Here is a 20,264-nt window from a genome sequence, read left to right on the forward strand (position 1 = left end):
TATAGGGAAATTCGCTAAAATCAACAGTAATTAAAGCTGAGTGTAATTTAAGAATTGTTTTAAATTGGTTAGAAACTTATTACTCTGGAATGTTAAGAATTGTAATGTAAAAATTCTTATACATAAACTTTTTACTCTATGAATGAATGGGAGCATATTCAAGTCGTTTTCTCTCTCTCTCTCTCTGTCTCAAGTACACGACAAAATTATAGGTCTTTAAAATGTAAACATTGTAAACAAATAAAAAGAATGGCGGAATGGAATCCCATGTGAAATTTTCCAAAGTTTATATATGCATATTATGGCGATAATAGATTTTTCCTGGATATAAAACAGGTATAGAACTTATTTTGACACAGAACTTTTTTATACCGTAACTATCCCATATATAATATGAGTAATATACGTGTTAATATGTGCCGATTCCCAGATCCAAGTAACAAGTATCCAAACTTTACTCATATTATATCATAAAAACTATAGAATGGAAGTGTGCCATTTGGAAATTTTTGGTCAAGCCAAACTCAAGGTTATATCGTGATCATCTAACAATGTCGTAGAGACACCATCATCGACACTGCTATAACTGAAAAATCCTGAATATCTCACTCAGTCTCAGAAACATCACCACTGTTTTCCGTGGTCGAGACAAAATCCTGATATTATTCAGCGGTAAAGGAAACATTATAATCATCATCCTCACAAGCAATATTTTTTGGACATCATCAACGTTTCCTGCGGTCACGGAAACGCCATCGTCGTCGCCCGTGGTTGGAAACGTCATCGTCGTCTCCCGTAGTCACGGAAACGTCATCGTCGTCTCCTGCGGTCCCGGAAACGTCATTGTCGTCTACCGCGGTCACGGAAACGTCATCGTCGTCTCCCGCAGTCACGGAAACGTCATCGTCGTCTACCGCGGTCACGGAAACGTCATGGTCTCCCATTGTCACGGAAACGTCATCGTCGTCTCCCGCGGTCACGAAAAGTCATCTTTATGCGCAATCGCGGCAAATGGAAAATTCCCGGTAAAATACGAAATTCACGCATAATTCCCGGGTATTTTCCGGTTTAAAAAAATCACCCATCATTCCCGGTCGGTGGACACCCTGCCGTATTTTGATTAAAATCAAAATAATCAAACTGATAACACTAAACTAAAAGGAGTTTAGTTATGGGTTGAAGGGAAAATGAGGATATTTTGAATTGTAGTAAACTATATTTGTTGACATTTAAGCTCATGAACAGTTCAAAAAAGTATTTCAAGTATTACTTCAACCTAAGCTTGTGCAACATACCACATACACATATAAATTGTAAGATAAATATCACATTAACAAGCAATAAGACGGAAATATATAATAGGTAATAAAGTTAGCTTGTATATTAAAATACACTCACCTGATATTAAAAATTACTAAATTATTTATATAATCATTCACATAAGCTATTTTCCTTTACAAAAGCTTGAACTAAATTATTTATATATATGAGCAAAAACTGGTGATAAGTAATAATTAAGCTGATGAAGAATTGATTGAATCATCTCCAACAATGTTTCCAGGTGCCAAATACACTCTAACTTGCAACTCCACTCGAGCCGGTTCAACAGTTACCATAGTGTTGACATAACCGTAGCACAAAACAAAGCCACACATGACAGGAGTTCCTACTGACAGACCAGTCTCTGGTGTCAGTACACACTTGACTGCTGCTTTGTTACCCTTCCTCCACACCACTACCCTGTAACAACACAGACAGTGTTACTTAATGTATGTGACAAAACCACACATGACAGGAGTTCCTACTGACAGACCAGTCTCTGGTGTCAGTACACACTTGACTGCTGCTTTGTTACCCTTCCTCCACACCACTACCCTGTAACAACACAGACAGTGTTACTTAATGTATGTGACAAAACCACACATGACAGGAGTTCCTACTGACAGACCATTCTCTGGTGTCAGTACACACTTGACTGCTGCTTTGTTACCCTTCCTCCACACCACTACTCTGTAACAACACAGACAGTGTTACTTAATGTATGTGACAAAACCACACATGACAGGAGTTCCTACTGACAGACCATTCTCTGGTGTCAGTACACACTTGACTGCTGCTTTGTTACCCTTCCTCCACACCACTACCCTGTAACAACACAGACAGTGTTACTTAATGTATGTGACAAAACCACACATGACAGGAGTTCCTACTGACAGACCATTCTCTGGTGTCAGTACACACTTGACTGCTGCTTTGTTACCCTTCCTCCACACCACTACCCTGTAACAACACAGACAGTGTTACTTAATGTATGTGACAAAACCACACATGACAGGAGTTCCTACTGACAGACCATTCTCTGGTGTCAGTACACACTTGACTGCTGCTTTGTTACCCTTCCTCCACACCACTACCCTGTAACAACACAGACAGTGTTACTTAATGTATGTGACAAAACCACACATGACAGGAGTTCCTACTGACAGACCATTCTCTGGTGTCAGTACACACTTGACTGCTGCTTTGTTACCCTTCCTCCACACCACTACCCTGTAACAACACAGACAGTGTTACTTAATGTATGTGACAAAACCACACATGACAGGAGTTCCTACTGACAGACCATTCTCTGGTGTCAGTACACACTTGACTGCTGCTTTGTTACCCTTCCTCTACACCACCACTCTGCAACATCACACAGTGCGGACCCCTCCCACGGTGACGTAAACGCCATCACAGTCTTCCGTAATCGTGGACATCTCCCATAGTTTGTAAAAATTATTGTTGTCTCCCGCGGTCACAGAGAAGTCACCATAGTTTTCCGCGATTGTGGCAATATCCTGAACATCTTCAATTATTCAATCATCAATTATCAATTATTTAAGATGGGGACGCCACTATGTGCGTATTTTAACCCAAATATGAGTGAAGGATGAGTGTAGGATGAGTGGCGGGATCTTGTAGTCTTGTTAGTGACTAAGGCCGACATGTTCCTTAGACACAGCTGTTAATTAATAGCCCATACAGCTAATGGCATCTAAGGGACCTACAGTTTATAGTGGAATCCGAACCACATTTTTTTCCTTGTAATTTACGAATTGGTCTAATTATCAGGATAGTACTGCGGATAGTCGTAGTACTCACTAGTTGTCTTCCGTGGATTGTAGACATTATCGTCTTTTGCGGTCACTGAAACATTATTATCGTCATACGCAATCAGGGCAAAATCCTGGTCATCTTTCGCAGTTTGCAGACATTAACGTCGTCTATCATGGTCATGGAAACATCATGATAGCCTTACATGATCGCGGAAAAATCCTGACTTCCCCAGCGGTTTGCAGACATTATTGTAGTCTCTCGTGGTCACGGAAACATTATTATTGTCATCCGTGATTGCGGAAAAATCCGGGGCATCTCCAACACAATATACAGAGTGTATATTAAGTCCCGCACGGGCTTAATATTTTCTAAACGACAACAGATAAATCAATAAGATTTGGTACATCAACACCAAACCTAAAAATCTACTTTTTCAAGGAACTATGAATCCGCAAGGAGTCGGAAGGAAATCTTAAATAGGAGCATAGGTCAATATGCACATCAAATGAAAGGTATTTTTTAGTTGAATACAATGCCGCAAACCGCACTTCAAAAGGGGGTTTGTGGACTCGTCATGAATATTTGAGATCGCGAAGAAATCATTATCTCTATCCGTCATACTGGCAACATCTCCTGCAAACGAGGAGACATCACCATAATTACTTATTATGCGCTGAAATCTTTGATGGGCAAATTAAATTTAATCCTACCTGATGCTCAGGAATATAAATTTCCTGAAATTTCAGGACCCGTCCTCCCTTGTATGAAACCATCGGTACTTTCGTATTATACAGATGCCACTCATTTTACAGCGCGCTGCAGCGGTTATGTTAGGTTGGGTTATCATAAATATTTTTGTAGGACTTTCCTCGTTTCGTTATGAATTGAAGGATACCAGATGAGTCATGAAAAATGTATGATAACCTAACCTGACCTAACCGCCTCAGCGCGCTTTAGTACCAAATAATCTCCAGCTGGCTATTTGATACATAGAACTGCTATAGCTATAGCAGTGACATTGTGATAATTTCCAGCGGTCGTAGCAACATTGTACATTTTCAATCGCAATAATGAAAAGCTCTGCTCAGTTTGATTTTATCTTACTTGATTCTCATGGGACTTAAGATTTTACTAATAAAAGTTCACATTTTGATATTTGTTCGGTTTTAAAGTTGGAACAATTATTGCGAGGTTTGTTCGTACACTACTTCCAAACATTAGGTGATATGCTGATGTACCAGTTGAATTCGGGGATTGCCTGAGTTACATTAGAAGTCTTTGGATTTTATTTTGCAGTGTACTCTTTTCTCCCTCCATGGATGTTGCCTTCTTGACAGTCTGCACGTATCTTTCAGCCTGGCCGTTTGAGTTTGGATGGTATGGTGCCGTTCTTCTGTGAATAATCCCACATTCATTCATGAAGTTTTTGATCTCTTGAGAAACAAACTGTCTTCCATTATCTGAAACTAAGATGAGACGAAACCCAATAGTTAGATAGATAGATAGAAATAGATTTTCTGTTATTCTTGGACTGTCCATGTACTTGTAGTTGTTTTTGTCTGTATCACCTCCACCCACTTACTAAAGGCACCCACTAATATCAGGTACTGTTGGCCATCTGTTGGTCCTAAGAAATCAATGTGCACCCTCTCCCATGGATTAGAAGGTTGTTCCTATGGATAGATAATTTTTCTCGGGTTGTTGCATTTTTCAATGCATTGTTGACAGTCAGCTACCATCTCTTCAATATCCTTGTCTATACTTTTCCACCAGCAAAAACTGTGAGATAAAGCCTTCATTTTTATTTCTCCTAAATGAGCTACATGTAGTTCTCGAAGCACATGAGGTCTGAGAGATTAAGGCATCATGACTCTCCAGCCCTTCAGTACACAATCACCTTGAATGGACAGCTCGTTATCGTGAAATCCGTATTGTTCAACAGATTGTCCCGATTTTAAGGCCTGTAGGACTGGACCCAAAACAGCATCGTTGAGTTTCCTTTGCCACCACGATACTGTTGATATTGAGTGTCTCCAGTTGATTTATGTGGTACTTCAAGATGTTCTTGTACAACTTCGATAGGGAAACGTGAGAGATAATCTGCATTGCAATGATGAGCGGTTTGCCTCTCTATGTCATATTCGAACCCGGAGAGAAAGTGTGCATAGTTGAATATCTGTGTTGATGAAATTGTTGATAAGGTCTTTGCTGGATTAAAAATTTATACTAGTGGTTTGTGATCTGTGATCAAAGTAAATTTGTGGCCAGAACAAACCGGGAAAAACTTTTTCAGGCCCCAATATATTCCCAAGGCTTCCTTATCGATTTGAGAGTATTTTTGTTCTGATTTTGACAAAGATCGAGAGGCGAAGGCAATTGGCCTGTCTTTTCCATCCCTATAGTGGTGCGAAAGAACGGCTCCCACACCTACCGGCGAAGCACCAGTAGCTAAGACCAATGGCAAGCTAGGATCAATGTGCACCAGCACGCCGTCACTTGTAATAGTTTCCTTAATCTTCAGAAAACTCTGTTCACAAGCAGAGCTCCATTTAAAAGTGTTTCCTTTTTCGTAGCAGCCGATTCAAAGGATGTAGCAGTGTAGCCAAATTCTTTATGAATTTGTTGTAATAATTTGGAAGGCCTAGGAAAGTTCAGTTACGTTCTCTGGTCTTTTACATTTTAAAATGCTCGGTATTTTAGCATCTAACTTATGTAGTCCTTTGCTATCAATCACATGACCTCAGTACTCAATTTTGGTCTAGAAAAACTTACACTTTTCTCTATTTAACCTCAAATCATTTAACTTCAGTCGTTCAAACACCTGTTCCAGTCGGCAAAAAAGCTGTTACCTGTTAGATCCTTGGACAATTACGTCGACAAAGAAACATTGTACGCCTTCTGAGTTATGTAATATTTTGTCCATTAATCTTTGCCATAACAAGGGTGCCACTTTTACTCCAAACAATAATCTGTTCACTTTAAACAGCCCTTTATGAGTACTGATTGTTTGCATGATGGCACTGTCTTCGTCCATCTCCATGTGCAAGTATGCGTTACTGATATCAAGAGTACAAAATATCTTTCCACAATGTATCTTTGACACGTGACTCATAGCGACACGCTATTTTATATAGTGGGTGCATTTCGCGAAGCCGGGCTGCATGACCAACTCGTTGCCTGCCGCGACTGCATTAACGCTCTCTCCCCACCTCCCTACACTCTTGTCCTCTTTCTTCATCAACCGCCCTGACAATAGGAACAGCAAATTGTGATCTTCTCTACCGATGCAATGGATAAGTTATTCTAAATTATATCTATGTAGGAATTAATTAGTAATTATGTTGGACTAAGTCAGAAAACAAGCGGAGGAGCCCTTCCGGCTCACCAGACTATTGAAATGAAGGAAATTACAGCTTAGGCAGGTTGGCTGCCTTCTGCAGCCAACCTTCTCAAACCTGAAGACTCAATAACATGTCCCAGAATGTAACTTAATAGTTATCTATCAAATTCATACATATTTCACATTCAGTATTCAATTTACATATTATTTAACTCACTCATCAATATTAGTAAGTAATTATCCATGTTCAGTTCCTAGTTGGAAGGACAGGTCTACAGTTAGATAAATTAGTGTAAATCATAGCTGGCTAGGCAAGTGTTCTGATCTGGGTAAAAAGGTCTCCCTCTGTCCCTCTGGTCCCCAGCAATCTTCCTAATGTTATTGGTAGCAGATTCAGCACGCTAAAACTAAGTTTGGTCCTGACACAGCTATTCCTGACCTATTAGCATTACCCTGTTTATTCCCTCCTGATTCCCCGAATTCCCACCAATATCCCACACCATATATATTAACCTAACCCCCCTCATCACACTCATCAACCAATCCCCCCCCCCCCCCCCCGGCTACAGACATGATATCATCGATCTGAGGTATAGGGTAATGTTCGCCTTTAATAACTCTGTTCAAAGTCACCTTGTAGTCAGCACATATTCTGACTGAACCATTGGGTTTGACAACCGGCACAATGGGTGTGCCCCAATCCGATTATTCGACACGTGTGATTATACCCAAAGTCTCCAGTCTTTCAAGTTCCTTCTCTACTTTTTCTTGTAATGCATATGGCATGTCTCTCAGTTTGATGTAAATTGGCTGGGTTTCGTCTTTTACATTAAAATGGCCCTTTTCGTTTGGTATTTTCCCAAGGCATTCTTTGAAAATGTCTTCGTATCAAATCATCAAATTATCTAGTTCTTGAATGTTTTTGTTTTCTTCACTCAAATTTAATGAATGTATGTCAGCTGCATCAAGTTGAATCTCTCTTATCCATTCTCTTCCGAATATAGAGTCCACACACTTGTTAACAATGTACAGTTTTCTAACAAAACTTTGATCTTTATACTGAACATTTACAAAAACAACTCCTACTGGATTGATTATTTCCCCAGTGTATGTTTTGAGTCCTGTATCTAATTCCATTGTCATGAGTCGTCCTTTCCCTTTTACCTCGAGCATAAACTTGTCATTGATTTTGAATGAAGTTGGTAAATTTCATGAGTGTCATAGCTTGTATTTTCTGCGGTTTCATCTGATTGTTTTACTTCTTTGTTTGGTTTTCTTAGACATACTCTTGCTAAATGACCAAAACGTTTACAATAACTGCATTCTGCATTTTTGAACTTACATTGATGTGCTCTATGTAAATCATCACAACATCTATAGCATTTGTTCCTTAGTTTTTCCAAACGAGATTGATACTCAGAGAGTTCTATGTTAGATTTACATGATTTACTAACTGGTTTTTTTGTTCTTGCTCGATACTTGTGTACTTCCTCTTGATTTTCATTTGTCTTTACTATTATGCTCTCACTTTTCGCTAGTTTCATTTTGACTTGTACAAGTAAACTGACATTCTACACTGAGCTTTTTAAGAGCATTAGCGTAAGCTTTTAGTCCATCAGCTACTCTAGAAGTCGCTCTTGGGCTGCTACCACTGGACATCTTCATCAGATCTGAGGCCCTCAAGGCAGCTTACCGTCTGAGGGTTGCAAATCTGTGGAGGGAAGGCCTGTCAGGGGCAGGCCACTGCGCCATTGCTAAGACTTTGGCTGAGTGTCCTGTGCTTGACATGACCTCGGACTTCCTAAGCAAGGAAGCAGTTTTCACGAAACCCTTTAATGTTGAATTCCGCTCCAGAGATGAGTGGAAACATCAGGAAGGGAATCTCCAAGATATGGAGAGCTTCGTCTGGTACACAGACGGCTCCCTAATCGATGGAAATCTGGTTTTGGGGTTTACTGTCCATCACCCAGAACAGAACTATCAGGAAGTCTGGGACAATACTGTACCATCTTCCAGGCAGAAATCTATGGCATCTTGGCTTGTGCCAACCTAGGACTAGCCAGACGGTACCAAGACAAAAGGATAGTGATTTTATCTGATTGTCAGGCTGCTCTCAAAGCTCTTGACTCAAATGAAGTCACCTCAAAACTGGTCTGGGAGTGTTTCAACACCCTCTGCAGACTTGCATCACAGAACTCTGTAGTGTAACACTCGGCTGGGTCCCAGGCCATGTAGGCATTGGCGGCAACGAGAGTGCAGACAAGCTGGCAAAAAAAGGTGCGAGCATGCCACTCTTTGGACCAGAGCCATTTTGTGGCATCAGCAAAGCGGCCGCCAAACATGTAATCAACAAATGGTCCAGGGGACAACATCTTGAGCGTTGGCGTAATTATCCTGGACAATCACTTAGCAAAAAACTGCTCTCAGAACCTAGCACCCTCTTCACTCGCTGGCTGCTAAAGCTGGGGAGAGGGCAGGTCAAGCAGGTACTTGCTCTTATCACTGGACACGGCCATTTCAGGAAACATCTCCACACTCTAGGAATTGTCAATGACAAAGGAGGGGGGTCCGGGGGGAAAAATTTGGAAATAACGTGCTAAAACAAGTGGTTTTGAAGCTATTTTGAGGGCCTAGTTTAATGTGTTTAAGCTTCCCAGTTTATGTAAAGGTCAAAGAAATGTTTAAAAATAAACTTGTATAATGTCATGTTTTTGCATTATTTAGACTTGGGGTTTTAATATCAAAGGAACACCGCAACATTACAACACATTCAAGCATTATTGATTTACGAAAACACCCTTTCAACTCATGGTGGATGTATTTTCCTTCCACCATGCTTTCAACTGATGCCAATGTGCATGCTAAACGGTAAATGTCCAAAATCAGACCAAGATTTCATCTAAGAAGTGTTTAAGAACTTTGACCCAAAACGACTGCATTATACCTGCCCAGCAACAGTTAACGTACACAAAGTACACTACCGGTACCCAACTAACGTTGCCGTCGGCGTCCCGTCACTGCTACCGCCTGGAGAATTGGTTCTTAGTGTTCTCATTTTTTCTACGCCAGTGCCAGTGGCATTTACAAGGGGTCAACGTGAGAATAAATTTTTTGTGCAACGATTTTGTGGTTGTGCTGGGAATTAAATCTGTCCCCTCCACATCTAAGTCTGAGACACTACCATTTTGTTGTTGTTTTATGGCTAGCAACATGCCAATTAGGTTGTGGTATTCTTAAATATGATATCAGGTGCTCTATACTATTTAATATTGAAAGTTTTGAAATTTGCTACGGTAATCAATGAATTACATTACTGTAATTACAAATTCCTAACGCTCAACTCAGATAAATTAATATTCAACTACCTTTCAAGCTTTGACTATTGATACAACTTCTTTTCTTTATCCAATACCCAAACCCAATTCAAGTTTTCAATCATCTAGGTTAAAATGAACGATAAATGCAGAAAAATTAAATAAGAAGAAGAATGCGACCGAACGTCGAATGTCAGCATCGGACACTGCCGTTGCTGTATATGTCTGAAAGCGTCCGTCGTCTGCCGAAAAGTTCCCCTGGTATAATAGTTTATATATATATAAAAAATATTTTGGGGGGGTCATCACCCCCCTGACTCCCCCCCCCTGGGACCGCCCTTGAGTTCTACAAAGGTTAGGAACCAATATCAAAATAAAGCAAATACAGTAGACCCCTCTTAACCGACCCTAATGGGACCAGACCTAGGTCGGATGACTCAAAAGGTCGGTTAAAACGGGCAATCCCTAAAATCATAACATAATGAAGTGCTATTCATTTGAAATTATATAATCATTATTTTGAAGTCATACTTGCATTATTTATAAAATAAACTACTCTTATCTCCTTTTTCGTATTGATAGAAAAGTCACAAATAAACACAAAACAGGTAAGTCAAATAGGCCTACGTTCAGTAAAATATATTATATGCAAGAGTGAATAAAAATTCCTATTTTAATAACTTTAGTACTGTAATGTATTAATTAATGCCTTCCAAATCCATCGTAATACAGTACAGAACCTTTTGTCGAAATTAAAGATACAAGCAACTGTTTTGTTACAAGACAGGATGTTTATTTATAGCCTCTCACAGGGTGTATACTATTTTATTAAAGTGAAATTCCAGGTTTTTTGAAGTTTTTCCAGGTTCCCGCGTGTTTGTTTGGTTCCACTTAAACTATAATCAATTTGAGACTTGCAGCCTAAGTATACAATATAAACTTGCATTAAATTTGTTTCAAAGTCCAGTGAGCTAGTGTTGAAAAAGTAATAATCCTTATTATAGTAATAATTTTCATTATCATCATTACTTAAGTCCACGGAAACATCGTCTCTCTCGATAGCAGCAAAATCATGAATATTATCTTCACTTTTTATGAACTCATTATCAACGGCGGCTAAATCCTGAATATTTCCTGCGGTCGTGTAGTTGCTTCCCACGGTGACGTAAACATCATCACAGTACTACGTTACCATAGAAAAATCCTGGACATCTCCCGCGGTATGTATACATTATCGCCATCTCTCGCGATCACGAAAACGTAATCATCGTCATCCACGATCGCGGCAAAATCACGAAAATCTTCCGCGGCCGTGTGGACATCATCATTGACTCCCACGGTCACGTAAACGTCATCGTCATAGACCGCGATCACGGCAAAATAACGAAAATGTTCCGAGGCCGTGTAGACACCATCATTGACTCCCGCGGTCACGGAAACGTCATCATCATCGTCCCCGATCTCGGCAAAATCATGAATATTTCCCGCGGCTGTGTAGACATCATTGCCTCTCGCAGATATGTAAACGTCATCGCCGTCGTCCACGATCTCGGCAAAATCATAAACATCTGCGGCCGCGTAGACATAATCATCGTCGTCTCCCTCGGTCACGGAAACGTCATCGTCGTCGTCCGCGGTCACGGAAACGTCATCGTCGTCGTCCGCGGTCACGGAAACGTCATCGTCGTCGTCCGCGGTCACGGAAACGTCATCGTCGTCGTCCGCGGTCACGGAAACGTCATCGTCGTCTCCCACGGTAACGGAAACGTCATCGTCGTCTCCCGCGGTCACGGAAACGTCATCGTAGTCTCCCGCGGTCACGGAAACGTCATCGTCGTAGGTCGCAATCGCGGCAAAATCATGAGTATTTCACGTGGCCGTGAAAAAATCATCGTTGATCCCGCGGTCACGGAAACGTCATCGTCGTCTCCCGCGGTCACGGAAACGTCATCGTCGTAGGTCGCAATCGCGGCAAAATCATGAGTATTCACGCGGCCGTGTAGAAATAATCATCGTCATCTTTCGCGGTCACGGCAAATCATGAAAATCTTCCACGGCCGTGTAGACATCATCATGGACTCCAGCGGTTAGAGAAACGTAATCGTCGAAGTACGCGATCGCGGTAAAATCATGAATATTTACCGCAGCCATGTAAACATCATCGTCGTCTCCCGCGGTCACGGAAACGTCATCGTCGTCTCCCGCGGTCACGGAAACGTCATCGTCGTCTCCCGCGATCACGAAAACGTCATCGTCGTCGCCCGCAATCGCGGCAAGACGCATTTTACGACTACAATCTTCTACCGGGGCTAAAATAAAAATCCCGGATTCGGTCCAAAAATCCCGGCTTTTTCCCGGTTTTTTCCAGGTCCCTTCAAATTCAAGGTTATTTCCCGGTTCTCCCGGTTTTCCCGGTTGGTATACACCCTGCTCTCACTGGAGGCTCGAGGCACAAAAACTATCTTGACCTTAAAGTTGTTAACCCCCCTTCCCTGCCCTCCCTACAAGTTGCGTTGTTTGTTTACTCCAGCGATAAGATAATCAGTTCTCAAAATCGTAACACACTTTATGATGTTATAAATTTGCCGCACAGATAACAAATCAGATCTGATGTGCTCGCGCTACGAACGATGATGACAAACTGACAATAGGCTATGCTATATTTTTTGAGACCAATACAAAATAACTTATTCTTAGTCATATCCTGTGGAGATAAGAGTATGGTTCAGTTCTTATCGCCCAGCGTGGGAGCGGTAATGCCGAGATTCCTAGTAAGCGGCGGTTAAACCGAACTGCTCTCAAGGAAGGTCGGTTAAAACAAACTGTATTATTTTACGATCGAAGGCGGATAGTAAGATTATCGGTTAATACGAGGTCGGTTAAGAGGGGGTCTACTGTAAACAGAAAGCTAAGAAAATGTAATTTTGCTAGTGGAGAAAAAAGAAAGAAGAAACTTAAAAAGTTTAAAAAAATCCAGAGCTGATAAAATGTTTTACATGTTTACTTTCAGGTTGAAAATTTTGTTATAAGAACGTAAAATATAATAAACTAAGTAAATAAATGTTATTCATTGAGGTTCCTACAAATTTCTTATTAACAACTGTTATAAAATAGAGTTAATTTGTATAAAAACTGAAATGTTGCAACACATTTTAATGTAAAATTTTATTATATCTTTCACATGTTAATATTACATATTTTATTGAAAATGTAGAACACAAAGTATCCTTATAAAACATATATCTACGGCATATTGGATAATAAATGCGTGGCCTTTTTATACAATAAACGGCGGCCTCCGCTGTACAGAGTTGTAAGAGGCTGTTCACGAGTACGGGGTTCCGTGGCCCACGGTTATCGTTGTTATCGGGCAATTTTAACCGACGGCCAAAAAATAGGTTCACGACATAGAGCGTTAGCCGAGATCAAGCTTAGCCGAGATTAAGCTTAGCCGAGACCAACGCTGACCGTCGCTCAACAGCAGGGATTTAACAGGGAACTTTCGCTATAAGGTTGGTAACAGCCACGTGGGCTACCTGCTCGGGGTCGACGAGTCCCAAAACAATAGGATGACGTGATAAATTATTATAATTATACAGAGTGTTTACTGATATTGCATAAAAAGGTTGTGAACTTGCACTTAAATTCATGTTATACTGAAGTTTTCAGTTACTGGATTGATCATTGAATTATGAAATTAATAATACACTTTTACTGACATGTCATTGAATCGGGAAAATACAATTATGTTTTTAATAAAATTTGTTAAAACAAATCTTGGTAATGTTTGCAAACTAAATTTAGATCACCATTTATGATCAAATATAAGACATACTTATCAGGTTTGAAGTTTTATCCAAACATTCAAAATATTTCATAAAATGACTGTTCTTTTCAAAGATTTATGATTATCTTTTATGTATCAGTAATTTGTGAAAAAAATTAATTTGGAGAAACAACTGGCTATTATAGGAGTCGGGATGCCCTCATAAGTAAAAAATTATAATATAAAACGTAAATGTTTTTGTTTGAAAGTGATTGCAATATATGTGAAGTACTGTAGATACAAATAAATATTGAACATTAGTAATAGGCTAAGTGATATTAGAATATGTCATTACAGTACAACAGATGGCAGTAGACACCCTAGTTAGTATTTCACGCTCTTTTCAATAGGAACTTCAGCATGTAGCTACAAATAAATAAGAGGTTAAAATACTTGATTGTTGCCTTGTGGTCCTATACGGATCCAACGATGGCGCTTGCGCCGAATTGTACATAATCCACTAGGACAACACATTGGACCACAAAGGCGACAATCAGGTATTTTAACCTTTATTTATTTGGCAATCAGTTGGTCCGGAATTGCCACAGCAAAATATGAAATGGAGCTACACCTTATTTCACTGGGTTTACTCAGACTTTAAGCATGAGAAATCTTAGGTGTAAGAAAACAGGTTATAATTGTTTTTTAATGTTTTAATACAATGTTTTGTATATTTAATTATAGAATTTACCTTTTATCTCGGCAAATTGAAGCAATTTATTGTAAAACCCGATATGACAAATATTAAGAAATTATGAGATGAAATGTCTTTCAACTGTTAAATCATAAACATAATAGGTAATATAAACATATAATTTAAAACATACAAAATGAAATGTAAAAACTTTAAATAAATTGACCTATATTAATTATACAATAAAAATTCTTAGACAAACCTAACAGTATTTGTCGGAACCATTTTTATTTTGCAATTATTTGGCTGAAATAAAAGTGTTCAAAAGTTATAAAAAAATAAAACAGTAACGTTATAAAATTCATTTTAAATTTAAATTTATATAAATAGGCCTATCTTAAGCTGTTGATTATATTTTTATTTAGTAATTAATTAAAATTAAAAACAGCAACTTTTTACAATGTTTCGTATGTTTTCGACAATCAGTAGTAAAAAAATGAAAAAAATAAATATCATGTTGAGGGTAATGAAATTGTTCGGAATTTAATGGCGAATTTGAATATAACATTCTTTTTGCTAACAATAAAACAATAAACGAGCAAATGAGATAATCCCGACGTGATGTAAAGTTAACCCTGCCCCCTAGCAGGGTTAAGTTGAAGTCCAAAACCATTGTGAAAACCACTCGTGAACCCGACATTTGCCCCGGGGTTTTCTATAATTGATCTGTGAAGCCGACTTTTTGCGCTCGGGTTTATCCCTGTCACAATTGGATCAAGTTTAACTGTCTGCGCCCGAGCGCGGGTAAACTCGTACTCGTGAACCGCCCCTAAGTGTTTGAAGTTAATCTTAAGTTACGGAAAGTAAGTCTTTTATCCAAATCGAATCGATACTACAGTTAAATTAGAACCTTTCCCTTAAACTTTCGTGCAGGTCTGACAAACCTGACCAAATAATACAAGATTTGGTAGCCGACTAATTTTTTTGTGTTAGTATGAAAAAGTTTAAAGTTTGTTCGGTGGTTTAGTGGTTTTTATTTGAAATAAATTAATAACATTTAAATGATACGCATCCTATGTTTATAGTCCACGACTATGCAAAGTTTCAGGATTTTTTTTTTTGGTTCTAACTATTTAAAATTATGATTTTATTAGAGCAGCGTCACTGCTTGATTATGGCTGCGAGGCTGTTTGCCCCCAAGATGACGTCACGATACCCCCCCCCCCCCCCGCACCTCCCTCACCTAGACACGATGGGCAGTAGCACACCTTATTTACTTCCACCATGACTACTGCAAATCTATGAATTTAGAGTCAGAGCAGACTAACAGGGACACAAGTATAATCTCCTTATGTTGTCAAAAGGGGAAGGTAAAATTAGCTCCTAATCAACATTCTGAGTTCATAGAAAATCTTATCAACTTGGCTACATGGACTACAAATAAAGTATTAAGTATCAAAAGAAACAAAAAAACGTCCAAAAAACGATTTGAATAATATAAGATCATACAACTCTTCTTATACAGGCCAAATATCCGTTCTACTTCATGTAAAAAAAAAATTAAGCAGCCCCTAAATAAAATACAAAGATAAACCGTAATTGTTAATTATTATATCTTTTATTGCTGACAATATTCCCGTGGCGAAGCACGAGCAGTTAACTAGTATTAGTAGTATTACATATCAAATCAAATCAAATCAAAAGATCTTTATTCATATTTGTAAATACATGTTTACATGAATAGTGTCAAACAATTAACATTAAAATAATTACATGAATAGGTAGGCTACAATCAAAATTATTAGTAGGACAGTATTGATCACACTACTCCAGGTTGCAATGGTTGGTCTGAATTTTAAGATCTATTATCTGTTCTAAACTTTAAAAAGTCATCAAATGAATAAAGTGCCCTCTGTATCAAAAATTCTTTCAATTTCACTTTGAAACCTCTATCATCCTGCATGCTTCTTATGTGATCTGGTATGTGATTTAGGAATCTGATACCGTTGTATGAAGTTTTTCTTTTGAACAATTCTAATTTATGATTTGGTAATACTACTTTATTTTTATTCCTAGTGTTATAGCTGTGGATATCTTTATTTGTAATAAAACTATTTATATTATTTTTTACAAACATTATGCATTCTAAAATGTATAAGCTGTAAACAGTCAAAATTTCAAATTTAGTAAAGAAAGTTTTGACAGATTCATTGTTCTTAAAGTTTAATATGGCCCTTAATGCTCTTTTCTGTCCAATTAGTATCTTTGTCAAATTTTGAGCAGATGTTCCACCGTTGACACAGATCCCATAAGAAACATGGGATTGAACATTGGCAAAATAAACACTTTTTAATACATTCATATCGCAGAGATAATACAGTCTTCTGATGGCATAGATTCCTGAGTTAATTTTCTTTAAGACATTATCCACGTCCAGATCCCAACTTAGATTTCTATCAATGATAAGGCCAAGAAATTTAGTATTTTCAACTTGCATAATTTCTTCACATACATTTTGAGATGTTACAGAAGCAGACATTGCTGCATGTGTATTGTACTTTTTTAGCCCAGTCAATCTAGGTAAAAAATCATGGAAACCCGGAAATGTGAGATATAAAGCAGAATTTTGGCACAGATGTTCTTTATGATATCCTTGACCATATCCTAAAAGTCCCCTACCGTCCCCTGTGTGCTTCTTCCGCTATAAAGAAAAAAGGGGGAGGGGGCGAATCTTATACATAAAAAAACTTGGTTTTTCTTTTCCGAGTTCCTTTGGCTCTTCTACCCGACCGATTTTCATGATTGACGTCTCAAATTGAAGGTATGCACGCACAGATTTGCCATCAAGCATCGGCATATATTTATCTATAAACCCACTCGGCGTATACGTAAACGAAATTTGCTCCCCATGTATTTCTTAAGGGAGTTAAATTTGAGTTTTATTTTCCAAGCTCGTTTGGCTCTTCTACTGGACCGATTTTAATGATTGAGGTCTCAAATTGAAGGTGTGCACGCACAGACTTGCCATCAAGCATCGGCATATATTTATCTATAAACCCACTCGGCGTATACGTAAACGAAATTTGCTCCCCATGTATTTCTTATGGGAGTTAGATTTGGGTTTTCTTTTCCGAGTTCGTTTGGCTCTTCTACCCGACCGATTTTCTTGATTGAGGTCTCAAATTGAAGGTATGCACGCACAGATTTGCCATCAAGCATCGGCATATATTTATCTATAAACCCAATTGGCATATACGTAAACGAAATTTGCTCCCCATGTATTTCTTATGGAAGATAAATTTGGTTTTTCCGAGTTCGTTTGGCTCTTCTACCCGATCGATTTTCATGATCGAGGTCTCAAATTGAAGGCATGCATGCCAAGTTTTCACATAAAGCATCGGCAAATATTTACCTACTGTACTACTCGACCGAAACACATAATGTGATTTATTTAACTCTTCAATTTAAGATGTACCTTCACCAGTTATAATTTTACAATCCTATATATATTTATCTAAGAACCTTCAGTGAAATACTGGCTTTCTTAAGCTATTAGTTATTCAAATCGGACAAGTTTCAAGCAAACGCAAGGTGAACGTCATAAAAATTATTTTTCATAAGGTTTTACTATGTGTAAAAATCAATAGCTCCAGTATTGTTAATGTTTTTCTATATGTTTTAGTCTCAAATTAATCAGAAAATTATAGTATTTAATTTGAGCTATTGATTGTTTGAATCATTTAAGCTCAAGATATTGTATTACTCAATCAAAAATCATAAATTTGATTATCCTGCAACGAGACCTTCTCTGGAGGAACAACTCCCCACCACCGCGCAGTGATGAACACTTCCGAATCGTAGAGCATAGCTGAACCGTCACTGTTGCTGTCAAAACGCCCTGGTCCTCATAATAGACCAAACATTAAATTGTTATGTTCCAGTTTCCAAGGTGAAGGAGATTGTAAATAGATCTTTGTAAATAAATCTAAATATTATTGTTGAATTATTTGTAGAAGAAATAAGTTTTGAAGATCTTCTTCAGTAATTTAACATTGGGCATATAAATTACTATTTTTGTTCATGGCTCTATATAGGCCAACCTGTATATTTAGAATGGCATAATTTTGTTTTCTTCCTATATTTTTATTATAAAGAAGGAAATAACGAGTAACATAGTTACAATATTAATTTTATTAATTGTTATACATTTATTTATTTGGTCAATAAATTTAGATAATACTACGGATAGATACTAACAGTAGGTAATAATTAGAATGAGGTATATGTTTAAAAAAATATATATACTGACTTCATTGTTTATAGAAAAGTAAAAAAATATATTTTCACATATTGCATTTAACAATAAAGTATGTTTCAACATTTATTTAGAATGTTTGCCTAAATATCGGAAGATTGATTTTCATAATTTATTTTCCAGGATACAAAGGAGAATTTTTTGATCAGGATATTATATATATTGAGGAAGATCGAAGGATTAGTTTGACTTATATGTAGGTATTTGAAACTGTTAAAAATTAGTCTACAAATAATTCATAATACTTAATTAATTACATAACATCATTAAATGATTATTCAGTTCCTATCAGTGTTTAAAGAGGGCTCGGGATTGGAAGAAATTGCTCCTTAGCTCCGTTCCGATTTTAATTCTACCGTTTCCAGACAGATGATACTCGGTGTTCTAAAGGACCTCACCTATTTTCGGTATGATTCGGAAGTGTTCGGTTTGGCCTGGCACGGTGGTGGGGGGTGGTCTCGTCACGTAACCTTTTTATCATGGACGCCTTTTTAGATGGAAAATATGGATATAGCCTACTACTATACATCTAAAGAACAAACTTTATTTTATGTTAGTAATCTTTTCTCATGGTACTTAAAATATATAATAGAAAAACTGTTAAATATTACTGTATCCTGTACATTATTTATTGAATACCATGCTTATGTTATGTTTTTAGACCATGGTCCAAGTTTATTCTGGAGTTAATTTGTACTATTGCCAGCTTAAATATACTTTTTAAGGGGGAAATTAAGTGTTGTTTTGACAAAAACCATTGATAAAGTAAATTTAGGACAGTGGAACTTTGTATGAAAATACCCCAGCCGCAGCAAACCTGCAGACTAAGTGAATTTACATTTGCCCAATTGGATTTTTAATAAAGTCTATTTAAATAACATTATGCCTAACAAGTACGTGGTTTGCTGCTACAGGGAGGGTAACGATATGAGTTTTTTTAGTAAAATATCAATAGCTTAGTATAAATTAACTTGATTTGCCAAGTTTGATGAAAATATGTACGTAAACAAGCAAACTACAACAGCTAACTTATTCTCCTTAAGAATAACATGGGAATTTTAAATTTATAATTTTTTGGAATTTTCTTCGTAACCAATAATCTCACAAAAACGCTTTAATATACTAAAATATTTGATTATTTAAGCTTTTTAAAGTGGTTCAGAGAGTAATTAGAAATGTTTGTTTTTTGAGGGTCAAAAATGAGATAATTCAATTTTTACCCCATAAAACCGAATCCCATGGTTCCCATGGTCCGATCATGCTGATTTGCCAACTCATTTAAGAATATCCCATCTTACAAATTCAAGCAAAATTTAATCAAAATCGGACCAAAATTACTCAAGTTATCGCGTTCACGGACACGTTTAAATAAGTTGCGCCCCCTCCCCCCCTTAATTTCGCTAAAATGGGAGAAGCACACAGGGGACGGGCGGGGACTTTTAGGGTGTGATTTTACATACCATAACGGACATCTGTGCAAAAAATTAGCTTTATATCTCGCATTTCCGGGTAAAAACCTAGATTGACTGGGCTATTTCTTTTCTACTTCAAGAAATGTCTCTATCCCTCTATATTTTTTCTAACTGCCATCGAATTTCGAATTCACTTTCTACTGAATTCGTGTGAAGATCAATATTTGACAGTGTAACTTCAATTTCAGTCCATATTGCTAAAAGTTTATATATGTAGTAAGTGCATGTATCTTGAGAATATTCACATGTTGGTAAATCATCCTT

At 37.8% G+C, this 20,264-nt stretch overlaps 1 protein-coding gene across 1 annotated transcript in view; it reads right to left on the reverse strand.

Moving 5' to 3' along the window:
- Window positions 1-2,088: 2,088 nt before the first annotated feature.
- LOC128983535 (dynactin subunit 4) overlaps window positions 2,089-20,264 on the reverse strand; it is an 80,486-nt gene continuing 62,310 nt past the window's right edge. Inside the window, exon 9 of the mRNA XM_054402838.1 lies at window positions 2,089-2,550. Coding sequence (XP_054258813.1) covers window positions 2,436-2,550 — 115 coding nt within the window. The 3' untranslated portion in view covers window positions 2,089-2,435. The remainder of the gene's footprint in view (window positions 2,551-20,264) is intronic.

The sequence above is a fragment of the Macrosteles quadrilineatus genome, unplaced genomic scaffold (assembly GCF_028750875.1).
Source record: "Macrosteles quadrilineatus isolate MER2022 unplaced genomic scaffold, UCM_ALF_1.0 Scaffold_1__1_contigs__length_201487025, whole genome shotgun sequence".
Taxonomy (NCBI): Eukaryota; Metazoa; Arthropoda; class Insecta; order Hemiptera; family Cicadellidae; genus Macrosteles; species Macrosteles quadrilineatus.